At 53.1% G+C, this 12,835-nt stretch overlaps 2 protein-coding genes across 2 annotated transcripts; one reads left to right on the top strand and one right to left on the bottom strand.

The window, feature by feature from the left end:
• The first annotated feature begins 921 nt into the window (after positions 1-921).
• Positions 922-3,266, top strand: PV05_04430 (glycine cleavage system T protein). The gene has a single exon (XM_013460830.1). The coding sequence runs from the start codon at positions 1,116-1,118 to the stop codon at positions 2,589-2,591; it is 1,476 nt and encodes a 491-aa protein (XP_013316284.1). The 5' UTR covers positions 922-1,115; the 3' UTR covers positions 2,592-3,266.
• Positions 3,267-5,886: 2,620 nt separating this feature from the next.
• Positions 5,887-7,477, bottom strand: PV05_04431 (uncharacterized protein; the record flags this gene model as incomplete). Its single annotated transcript, XM_013460831.1, has 2 exons — positions 5,887-7,390; positions 7,458-7,477. The coding sequence occupies 2 exons, from the start codon at positions 7,475-7,477 to the stop codon at positions 5,887-5,889; spliced, it is 1,524 nt and encodes a 507-aa protein (XP_013316285.1).
• Positions 7,478-12,835: the final 5,358 nt, after the last annotated feature.

Genomic DNA, 12,835 nt, shown 5'->3' on the forward strand with positions numbered 1-12,835 from the left:
ATCATTTGAAGCCATCCTCAGATCCCGGCCCTTCGACATTCTCACTGCGCCTGCAACCTACTTCGCCCTGACCACCAACTTCACATCGACGAGTCCGGTCCCTTTGACAGGACTTCTGCGAGCAGGAGCTCGCCGCTTTGCCATAAGCTACAGACCCAAAAAGTGGTGTCTTCCGCGCCTCAAGAATAAGCCCCATCGAGTTACCCTTGCTACCTGTTTCCAAGCAGCAAAGAGCAATCGCATAACTATACTCATGTGACGAATTGCGCAACCTCCAATTGTGCACTCTTGGCCCTCTGAGACAAATCCCCTGTCTTCCAACCTACCCATTGTAAACCCTCACCATCTCTTCCTCGTGACTCGCACGACCAAGTCACCAGCTCTCCGCGTCAAGACATCTAGCCGTAGCCCGAGGGGCGGACTCATATCTTCATCCACCCAGATATCCCTCAGCTTCGAACATGACGACAACTGGTCAGGAAGTCGACGAGGAGTACAAACGACAGCGAGGTCGGAGGCAGCAAAACCAGGTGTCCAGAGGAGAGTGAGAGGCAGAGTTTAGAAAAAAAGAGCCGCAGTGAAAATGCTTTTATGGCGGCGCCTCGCGGCAAGTCCTAACGTTCTTTGAATGGAATTCAAAGGTAGGGTGGTCCGGGGACTTTCTCCCAAAGCTAGGATGGTATGCAGAAACCAAAGGTTCCGCTGTGCGTGAGCTTTGAATGCGATTCTTTGAGCGCGGAGACTGTGAGGAGAAAAGGGAAGAAAAGGATTCAACTGTCAAAATCAACAGGAACTTTTTGCCCAGACGCGCAAAATGTCGCCAAGATGCTGGCAGAAGCTAGTCCTAACCTGGTCAAATCAACTTATCTGAGGCTTTCTCCGCTCAAGTCTCCGGCCAACGGCCAGGTCTGCGCCCTTCGCGTTTCATTGACTTTTTGTCAAATTGAAAGCATCAGCAAGCTGTCAAAGAGTCACAGAAGTCTCTACTTCTTCGCGATCTAAGAGCAATAATCCTTGCCAGTGGTGATGCTGAGAGAGGATTGCAAGTGGTAGATATCCCGCAACCGCCTAGAACCAAGCTCAAGCAAAATCAAGACACCAGACTCTTGAGCAATATGCCATCTCACCGAGCATGGAGACCGCTTTTGGCTGCAGCCTCTCAAGCTAGCAGATCACCGCGGCAAGCTCCCATAAGAGAAATGAGCTCTTTGATCACTTCCCCGAAGTCACGCATCGCATCATCCTTATCTCCAGGCTCACGACGGCCGTACCAAGCATCTCATCCCGGACGGGCTTCAGCATTAGCAATTTCGTCCACAAAATCTACTGTCCAGGCACGCCATGCCTCGTCCAAACCATCCGAGGGTCTCCAGCACACCCCTCTCTACGCCTTACACGAATCCCTCGGCGCCAAAATGGTCCCCTTCGCCAACTTCGCCATGCCAGTCGAATACCCCGACCAATCTCACCGAGACTCCCATGTCTGGACCCGTCAGCACGCCTCGGTGTTCGATGTCAGCCACATGGTCCAGCACAAACTCTCCGGCGACCTGGCCGAGGAATTTCTGATGACCATCACTCCCAGCTCGATCAACGAGATCGAAAAGCACCACTCGTCTTTATCCGTGCTGCTCAACAAATCCGGCGGCATCGTCGATGATACTGTCATCACCCGCATCGGAAAAGACAGCTTCTACTTCGTCACCAACGCCGGCTGCCGCGAGACCGACCTACCCTTCATCCAGTCCGAGATGGAAGAATTTCTCAAATCCAAGTCCGCCTCCAGTGACAAAATAAACTGGCACGTCCTGGACCATCACGCACTTCTTGCCCTGCAAGGCCCCGAAGCCGCGTCCGTCCTGCAATCCCTGGTCTTCAACGACACCGAGGACGAGAGTCTCGACACATCGCTCGACACACTGTACTTCGGCACGAGTCGCTGGCTACAGCTCACGCTGCCGGAGTCCGGGATGAATACGCCATCCCTGCTGATCAGCCGAACCGGGTATACCGGCGAAGACGGGTTCGAAATCTCGATCCCTCCCGAATCTGGCGATGCGACTGAGCTGGCTACCTCGATCGCCAAAGCCCTCACGGCGGACACTTCAAAGGTGCGCTGGGCAGGCCTCGGTGCCCGTGACTCACTCCGTCTCGAAGCGGGCATGTGTCTCTACGGGCACGATCTGAACGACACCATTACGCCGCCCATGGCGGCGCTAGGCTGGGTCGTGGGCAAAGCGCGCCGAACTGACAATCCCTCTCCTCCGTTCAACGGACACGAGATCATCAACAAACAACTGGCATCACCCAAGAGTATGAGCGAACGACGCGTTGGCTTCACAATCGAAAAGGGTCCCGCCGCGCGCGAAGGCGCCGAAATAGTCGATCCGGAAAACGATAATCGTGTCATTGGCCGCATCACTTCCGGCTGCCCAAGTCCCAGCTTGGACGGGGCGAATATCGCAATGGGCTACATCAAGAACGGATTCCACAAAAAGGGGACGAAGGTGGGCGTCAAAGTTCGGAAGAATGTGAGGAAGGCCGAAGTTGCGAAGATGCCATTCGTGGAGAACAGATTCTACCGGCCATGATCTGATGCGACTACGAACTTGACAGAAAACCATGGAATTTATTTTACCGGTGGCGCACGGCCTATCAAGACCTTTATACTCACCGAGTCTTGAGCCTGGGGAATATCATTCGGATCTGCAGAGCCTCGGATGCTGCTTGATGCTGACGGGGTTGTGTCCTCATCCGGCAAAGTGTTGCCTTTCTATCATCTGGAGGCTACCGGGAGGAGAAGAGGATCTTGGATTCATGGGTCGGAAGCGCTCCGTGTTTGACAGTGCTAGCGATAGGCTGGTGAGACAAGGACCAGCCATATGTCTGTACAAGTATGTCCAAGTGCCAACTGTGTCTGCAGACGTCGATGCCACAGGCCCAGGCCAAACTGGACTCCGCGGATCGCGGGATCTCCAAGTCTCTTTTCACGATCCCTCGAATGGTATGCCGTGGCTGTCATTGTTATGGATATGGGCTACGCTGCTGGCAACGACCTCGGCTGTTCTTGCGGCTTTCGTAGATCTCTATCTCTCCTCGAGGTTGTGTGGAGTGCGGCAGAAAGGTGGACACACGCAGCGTCCTTTGGTATCGGCCCTTTTGCAGCGGAGAAAGCAGAGAGGCCTTGATAATTCTTCTGGTATTGGTGTGCATTTCCCGGCTCCATTGCGGCGTCACTTGTATGTATGAACCGTTGGTGTCCTCGCTTAAGCATGCCGACCCTCACTTTCGTCCTTCCATCCGCCCTAAAAGCAGCCCACATTGAGCGATAGTGGGTATAAACCAGTGCTCACCGCGAGTTTGTGTGGGAACCTACTCGTCGACCACGGCGATAGTGTTGGATGCGTGCGTCGATTCGACAGACTCGAATCGACGGCTTCTGCACCCGGAAAACATCTTGCGTCGTGCTTGGGGCTGATCTGTCCAAAACATGCAAATCCTACCAGGTTATGGAGCTTCCAGTTGCTCACCCCTGATCCCCACCACAATCCCATCTTGTGATGCCAAGGGTAGATCCGAGGTTCGAGGACCACAGTTCGGCTCTCTACGGTCCAAACAAGTTTGCGTGGTCCAGATTCCTTCCGCCGCTAACCTAAGACTTTCGGAGTGTCAAGTGGCCTTGGAGAAGATTTCGGGGCGATCGTCTGTCCCGGCATCCACGCGTTGCTCGAGGTCTTTAGACTTTACGCCTGACATGAGTCTCCGTTCGCCAATTTTGACGACATCTCAAGCGTCTAGTTACTCCGTATCACAGTATGATATGTGATATGCCGGATTCTAGCATGCTTTGCGAGTGCTTGGAGCTTCTCGTATTCCATTTGTGCCTCCGAAAGGCGGAAACCTCTCCAATAGATGTGCATCTGGTTTTCCCTTTCTGAGCCCTCCATTACGAAGTGGATCTTCCACATACATAACGCAACCCCTGCGTTCGCGGCGGCTCTCAATGTGACCGTGGCGTGCCCTAAGCATGTACTTTGTGACCTGCCATGGGACACTGGCCCTTAAAGCTGGCTTCCAACTTGCTTTGATCGACATTTGTGGCTGAATTTGTCGGTGTCGACAGGAATGGCCACGTGCGTCACGCCGGGAAGCAAGAAATATGTGCACTAGCGACCTTCGCGGAAGCGACAGGCTTTCACCGGCGCTGTGTAACATCGTCTCGCCTCTCCTTGCTTTAATCGTCAGGCTGCCATCTGTCTCGGAAGTGCTTTGTGTGAAGAGAGTCCTCCGGGCGAGGGAATTGCCGGCAATGTCATGACGTCGACTGACGTCCATTTCCCCATTGTAGGTGATTGCAGCTGGGAGCATTAGACCAGCATCGGATACTGCGTCACTGCGAAGGATGAGCGGAAACCTCAGCCCTGGAGAGTGCCGGCATGGGTTGATTTCCATCAGACAACTGCATATCTTTGGTGCCCAAAGCTGAGCAATGGTGGCCTCGTGACGGCCCGTGAAGGTCGAAAATATCAATTTCGTTAAGGTAGGGATGTTGCTGGGCGGATGAAGAATCCAATGGCTAGTCAAGGTTCTTGTCCAGTCCTTGAGCTTTTTGCCTGATACGGGTCTCCAGCTCCTCCACGACGCGCTACTCTAGCGGTCCCTGCCCTGCCACGTCCTCGAAGGGTGGTCGTTGATACAGTTGATTGGCATCGGGCCCAAAATTACCTTTTTGAAGGGTGCACCGGGGACCTACCCTATGTCATTCTTGGTCTTTGCCCCAAGAGAGCTTCCTTTGGGTGCTTATCCCAGCCGCGAACAACCGCTCGGGGCTTCCAGCCTGTCTCGAGTCCGCTATACGGCTAGTGCGCTCGTGACATAGGTTGTAAGGGCCAACATTCGTCCCTCATTTCCAGCATTACAGGCCTGCATGGTCCATCGAATAGGCCATGGCGACTACGCTGGCAGCCAAGCGGTCCTTGACAGGGCAGGTTCGCATGAGGCTGATCACACTTGAACAATCCAAATTAGAGCAGATGCTTGTGGATCTTGTCATGGCAGTCTGAAGAATACGCCGCACGGAGCACATCTTTAGAGCCTCGAACTGTCATGGCATTTTATTAATTGCATGTCTGTTCAAGCCCTTGTGTGAGTGGAAACATCAGTGAGTATCGCTTAACCGAAGGGAGGAATCAGAGGACCTGCTCCAACCTTCTACGAGTAGCCCCCGGAGGAGATTATCTGCAAACAGCAGGAGCTACGAGCACGACCCCCAGCGCCCATCTCGATCTCTGCCTCTGTGTTCCCCAAAGCCGACAAAAATCTGCCGCTCTGCAGAGCTTCCACCGCGTTACGAAGTAACCTCCCTGTGCTTCGGGAACGAGTCAGCTGTATTGTGTCTGTTATGTGCCTATCATGTCGTGATGCCGTACTCCCTTTCAACCATATGCCTGTATCGGCGCTCATATGCATAAACCTTAGCCATGATTCGACTCGTCACACCCTGTTTCCGACTCCTCCCAGCCCTGTCAGCGGGTGTCCAGCATCCTCCGTAAATCTGCCCTTGTTCCGTCCTTTCCTTAGACCCGCCCAATGCTCCTGATTTTCACGGCTCGCACTGAATAATGTTCCAAACGAATGAAATCCATCAAGTCCCAAAGCCGGCTGATGCGCCATACACCACCTTGATGCAGTGGGTATCTCTAACATTCGCCCTCCTGGCCAACACTGTGTCAACGGCCGCATACCTTGTTTCGCCGGAATATACCACAAAAGAAAGCGTCAAGTCAAAATCCATTCGCTGTATTCTACAACAGAGTCCTGGTGCCGTCCTCTCCTGAAGGCCGCTGGCCCAGTCACGAGAATGTAGTTCTGGGTCGCGACTCTGCTTTACGATGACGCACACAGCAGTTTTGAGTACGGCGTGGCGGAGTAATCTGCCACCGAAGCAGTGCCGTCTGTGAAGGGACCTGGCAGGTGGAATCGCAAGTGGTCCTCATCATTATCGTCGTCGTAGGACCTCTTCCTGCCCATAATAGGACGACCGAAAGGAAACATCATGTCTTCGTCCACGCTTCCTTCAGACAGCGGCGTCAGAGGAGATTGAGCTGTTGACAGTGTGCAAGACGATTTGGGCGCCCGGCTACCGCCGAACTTATATACGCCTGCCGTTGGTGTTCCAGCCAGAGTGCTTGATGAGGCCATGCTCACCGGCGAAAAGTCCGATTCCATAGCCTGGCGATAAGTGGAACCACCATAGTGTCCGCCGTGTCGATGACTACTAATGTTCCAATCCATTGAATGAGAATAACTGGGAGGAGGGAGTGACCCAGAGCTACCCTCGCCATCGTGGCCACTTCCGCGATCGGGGCCCATGCTAGCCTGGCTGTCCCGTCTGCCATTGTCCTTGTAGTGGCCAGGAGACCTGCCGCGCACCACCATGGGTTCTGACTCTTTTGTCGCGATGACGACCCAGTTCTCATCGCCTGGTGTTCTTGCAACATTGGCAGACAGCTCGACAACTAGCAAGAAGTATTGTTGTTGGGCGCGTCGTTTGCCATTGTTGGCTGTGGCCTTTTGAAACTGTATCCTCTCGAAGGTATATGTTGTGGGAATGGCATTGGCGCTGTGGTTGTCGAAACTGCCGAAGCTCCCCATCACTGCAGCGGACATATGGTGTTGCGCGCCGTATATATGGCTTGCGCCAGCATAGACGCCATTAGCAGTCATTGCCTGAGGAGGTGTTGGCGAAATGAGGTGCCGTCCAGGCACGGTCTCTGTCGCCTTGTCCCGCTTCGGCGTATGCTGGACAAGGCCCCGACTTTCACTCTCGCTATTGCCGGTCAGAGCAGTCTTCGCCGAGATAGAAACAGAAAATTGCTGGATCTGCTCATCGTGCCCGCTTCGATGGAGGTAGAAAGGGCCTTCTGAGCCGTGGTTTTTGAATGAGAATGAACAAGAGACTGCAAAGTAGTTCCTGCGATAGCAAGTCCACTTGCGATCCACTTGGAAGAACCCTTTTTGTATGCTGGCAGATATTTCAGGTACCAAGTGTTGGTTTCGCACGTTCAGTACAGGGTAAAGGGCGTTCGTCTCCCCAAACGGAGGACCATCTTGACGGGCTGGACCAGAATTTTCTTGAAAGGGTGTTGACATGTTATGTCCCGAATATGAATTGTCGCTTATTGAATAATGACCAACACTGTTGCGAGAGGAATAAGGGCCCGGCGGGAACCTGGATGTTGGCTGCTGGAGATACCCATGACTTATTGAAGTGTGTCCATTGGGTTGATAGGTGTGTGACATTCTATCAACCACAAGTCGAGAGTTCATGGGCACAGCTCCTGGAATGCCGTTTGCCGAGTAGTTCAAAGGAGGTGACAAAGGTGGAGGACTGTGCCACCAGAGTCAATACCAATCGCGATCACATGGTCCAGATGGAATAAAACAATGAGACTTACAATCTTGGTGGACGGTCCATGACCGTCATGCCAGATCCAGTCCAGTTGGACGAGAGGATCGATGGAGGTGCGTTCGAAAAGTGGTCTGCTGAGCCTGCATTGCTCGGAAACGGTTTGGGGAGAGTCGTATAGACAAAAGATGAAGTTGTAGGATTGCCACTGACGGTTGCTGAGCCGGTCGTGGAATCAGGAGGACTCAGCAACAGATGAGAATTGGAATGATACCTAGCAGAAGATTGCACTGGTTAGTAAGACGAGAACTGCAGAGTAATTGTGTCAAGGCCATATGTGGAACCTTGAGGTGCAACGGGGTCGGCCGTGGCGCAAGCGCAGTGCATTTTGAAAAGGACGGGAGGCTTCTGGACCGCCTTTTCAGCAGATTGCAAGCTTTGCAGAGTGGACAACACAGGTCGCAGATGCCCAACGCCCAAGTCTTAACGCCTTTCTGTGGCAGCCTAATAGCTGCTCGAGTCATGACAACAGCGGACACGTTGAAGATGCAGAATCCAACGGGGAAAGCAGGATCGAATACGTACTGTGTATCATTGAGTAGCGAGCTTCCGCTGAAGTCAAGACTGGAATTCGTTGGCAGTGCCACTGCTGACGTCGGAGCACCATTCGTCAAGGTGCTCTGATATTTTCTTGTTGAAAAATCATTGGTAGGATAGGATGGATTTGGAAAGGGACGCTCGTGGCCGAGGTATTTGGATTCTGATGAAATCGGAAACTCGAAGGAAGAGGGATGCTGAAGCAACGCTGCTCAAGACGTCAGTAGCCCGTAGTGGTGAAAAAGCGTTCAAGGACCCTATTTGATAAATAGAAAAGAAGCCTGCCACAAGGCCATGCATTTCGGCTGGGCTGAGAGGGGCTTGTCGTGCACAATTGCCATCTGAGAGCCATTTCGGAAGGCATGGTAGGACGGGCGGGGGCATCCTGGTCAAGCAACGCAGGCGGCAACCGCGGCGCGAGACAAATGCACAGTGTCCGCGAGATTTTCCATTCCCCAAAATGCACAGAGCATATCGAGCCAGATTGCCGAGTTGCGCTGCGGTATGGATGCACTCATTTCGACATCCACATGGGCAATGAAGGAAGTGAAAGGGAGCTGGGCAGATATTCCTGCTTTGACGAAGTACCTACTGGGATCCATGATGCCGCCCAATGCTCGACACCGAGCGAATGACAAGGCTGAATGGGCACGGGGGACCTGTTTAGAGTTTCTCCACCAGTTGGTCTTCAACTCGGATCCTCGTCGAATGTGATTGACAGGGGCCTGGAGCAGCGCAGGTCTATGCTGGTTGGCAAAATTCTGCAGGCTGAGAACAGGGCTCGCTGCCAATAGCAAGACACCCGTGGAGTACGACCGAAGGTCCGCAACTTCGCTCAATGGTGTTTGTCTACGGCGTGTCAGCACAACAATCTTTCAACTTGCCCGGTGATGGTTGTCTCTCTGGACAGATCGCCGTGGCACTTCGGTCTGCCTACCACACTGGATATGCTCAAAGTCTTCTCGCGACGAGGCTCGCACCTTTCATGACCCCAATCCGGCCTTGTCATTGGTCAGTATATGTTGCTTGTCGCATCAATCCTGACTTGATCTCACTTCGTCTCCCTTCACAATGACACCACGCGATGAACGAGGGCACGGCTTCAACTGCTGCTTAGCAGAGAAGCTTTTGTTCCAAGCCCCAATCGATGTTGCCTCTTTTCTGGTCAGCAACCTGCGCGACGGTTACGACACGACTAAGCCCGAATATCGACTGCTGCCGCTCTCGGTGGCTCTTCGAAGCAGACAGTTGAGTACACAGGGATGACCCTTAAAAGAAGTGGGCGCAAGATTCACTGTTGTCAGCACGATGGAGCTGCGGGTTGCAGAACAGTCAAATGACTGAACGAGACGTTGTCAGGAGAGGCGGATGATTGTCCAGGAAAGAAGAGACTTTTGGAAGTAAGAGATATACGGAACAATGAGCTGGGCTGAGAGGTGTTCAAATGGAGCGCATCCAACAATCAACATCCAGGTAGGTGGTCCCACACCAGCCTTGAGCCTTTTCTTGACCCGGTTGGGCAGGCTGGACTCGCAAGTCGGAATGTCTTGCTCGAAAGTAGAAATGACCAGCTCGGCCATGAAAGCGGTTTCGAGATCTGACATTTGACTACCAGAATTCGGTGAGGGAGCAGGATCAACCAAACGTTGTGGGCAAGGACCGTTCGATGGAAGGCTGCATATCTTTGAGCCAATGAATAGCCAGCCCATCACATCTGAGCTTTGAGACCGCCCGACTGTGCTGCAGGCGGCCTTCTTCAACAGCCCTGGCTTCAGGCTAAAAATTGCCACAGCACTGGCTTGGCCGTCGTATCATTGCCTTCGCAGGCTAAAGTAAGGAAGATTTGGAAGAAGCGAATCAAAGTTGGACTGTAATGCAGGAACAAAGGAAGTCTTCGACCACGGACCTTGCAGCGGTTGTTTCAGCAGATGATGACTTCAACTGAGAATGTTGAAAATCCAAGATAGCCTGAAGACCATCAAGCACGTGGTTCGGAGTGATACTGTCTTCACGCATCGAGCGCAATGAAACGTCCTTGTCAATAGGCCCACCCCCCAGATGTCTTCGTTTGCGATGATCCATGGTCTCCTTTTCAGCCATGTGGCGCTCTGGGGGCAATGGTCTGCTGCTACAAGATGCGAAGTTGAGCCGATCAGACGCCTCAGAGAGGTATTCAGTTGCTGAAGGGGATAGCACGGCACTGAAGTGGACAACGAAACCTGATGTCTGAGCCCAGATAAGTTTGGGCGCAGAAAGCAGCCTGCCGAAGGGCCGATCGTTAGCCGACTTGCGAATACACCAATGGTTGCATGGCCATAGCAAGGATGATGGTTGTTGTGCTTTGCAGGTATTCCGACGGGACGTGGTAATGCTCAGACAGGGGGGAATGTTTCGACTGGCAAGGCACTATCATGGTCAACGGATGGACACTTGACTTGGGGGCTGGTGTATTGAGCAGCAAAAAGCACTGCTTTGTTGTATGGTAGACCATTGGTTTGGAACGAGTACCAGGGCTCAGCCGGCTTTGAACACTGGAGCATCCAACCATTCCACTCACATCCTAACGGTGACTGCTGGTCCTCCAGACCGAGACTGAAGGCCCCCGGGCGGAAAGAAAAGAAAAGGAACACAATGGAGACTGGTTGGGACAACGATTGGCTACGGGGAGACTGTATCCAGAGCAGAATGCGGGCCGCAGTCTCCTGGCACATGCAAGTATGTCATGCGCAGCCGATGGGGCTCGAAACTAGCTGGATATCGTGGCGGGGCCGTGTGGCCCAGCAATATTACCGACAGCACACCAGTTAGTGGGTAGAAGATGGAAGGATGATGGTGTTGAGAGAAATTGATGGGATGGGATGAGAAGTTTGTGTGGAGGGAGAGTTTGAAAACTGGCAGCGCCATCACGGCAACTGCTCCGTGCACTAACTCAAGAGATCATTGACGACTTCGTCCTTCCCCCATGCCGGCCAATTCAACATCGCCGCCGCCGCCGCCGCTGCCACCACTGCCAGGTCCTTCACCCAACCTCGAGATCCATCTTCACTGAGCTTGATCCCTAAGCCTCAGCTGTCAGCCGAAGCAAGACTTTGCCCTCCGCCCCTGCTGGGGTCAGGACAAGTCAGCGGGACCTAACCTGTGGACATCCCTGTGCACGTTGGTTTCAATGGCCACCTTTCCGCACTGCGTCCATTATACGATCTATTGCTACGTGTTTTGAAAGGTACTAGGCGCTCTCTCTCGCCTGGGGACAGAACACTGCCTCTTGCTACCTCCCGACACTCCGCGGGTTTCCCTGGCAGTAAGCCACCCTCTGAACAGCCATGGCCCCTTTGATCAGGCAAATCGGAACGCTTAAACGTCGGGTCTACAGCATTTGCCTCCTTTACCATTCGTCTCGGTACTGGAAGCCGCAAGAGATGCCATGGATCAGGGTCATACGCCTCACGACAGACATTAGCGGCTACTTTACATGCCAGTGGAGAAAAGCTCCGGTGGCCTGAAAACGGCACAAGCACCGTATCAACGAAACAATCATCATGGAAAGCTTTCTCCAACCTCGTCCGAGGAACCTGATTTCGACAGGCAAGGGACCCGACTCGAATGTTCTGTTGGCTTGACAAATCCAGCGACTTTGACAGGTCGTACGGCGACTGCCTATTGCTCAGCTTGGACCACCCGTTCGTCCTGGGTTTCGCCATCGGTGCGACCTTCATGGCAGTTGTCGTGGTTCCGCTGAGGATCTTGTCGACAGTCCAGAGGGTGCAGCATTGTGGCTCCGATCACCGTTTCTTTGTCCGGCGGATGCCCCGGACACCCTCGCAGTCGTCTTAATTTGGAATTTTTCCAGACGCCGGCACTGGAATTCGCCCTACATCATGACTAGCATCACGATCTGAAAGGAAACATGCTGAGCGAGAGCGGGTGTGTTGCCATGCTGTGCCAGTTCTATCGTTCCAACCGCTTCTGGACTCGAGTAACCAATCCCGACGGCTTGTACTTCCCCGGTGCAGGTCTATGGAGCAATGCAAACCTTTGCAAAATGTATGGTTCCAACAGTTGCCTGAAATCACCACTCTTGGCCGGCTCATCGGGCACCAACAGCCCTGGGAAAGTATTCCCACATCCGGCCATTTCGATCTCAACCGGCGGCAACCAAATCAATAGACATCGATAGCACGACCATCACGACTCAGACCCCCTACTCCGCGGCTCCGCTCCAGGCCTTACCTGTCAACCTTCTCCGCCTGCTCAGAAAGCCTTGATGAGACAGTAAACGCCACGAAATGCTGACGTGTCCATGCAAGCATGTTCGTGATGTCTCTGAAATGTCGGAGTGATCTCATCAACAGGCAACGTCTGCCTGTCGATTGTTCAGATACCTGGTCACGACCGACAGAGGTTCTGGGCCGTTCCCAACATCTGGCGTTACGTGGCTTCCTGGGCTTCTGCCTACCTCAACCAGATAATTGACTATCCTCTTTGGCCTGCTAGATTGGGATCCGAGCAATTCAACCTGAATATTGCTTATCAAGTTCGATAACATACTGAGCACGAGGTTTTAGCCGCCTCTGGTTGTAGTTTACGCTGCCTTTCCAGCCAGCCGTAATGGTCGGGAAGGAAAACCTCCAGAGCAGAGCCTATTGGGAGGTCCAACATTTATGAGAACATTTACGGTGCCCTCGAACTTGTTTAATCGACCATACCTGGCGAGATGAGTCTTCAGACATCAGATGTCTATGAGACTGCTTTCCTCTCTATGCGAGAGCTCAAAGCTAGAAATTGCTTTTCTTGACACTACTGTCTAAATGGAGACCACAGGACATAAAG

The sequence above is a fragment of the Exophiala xenobiotica genome, assembly GCF_000835505.1.
Source record: "Exophiala xenobiotica strain CBS 118157 unplaced genomic scaffold supercont1.3, whole genome shotgun sequence".
Lineage (NCBI taxonomy): Eukaryota > Fungi > Ascomycota > Eurotiomycetes > Chaetothyriales > Herpotrichiellaceae > Exophiala > Exophiala xenobiotica.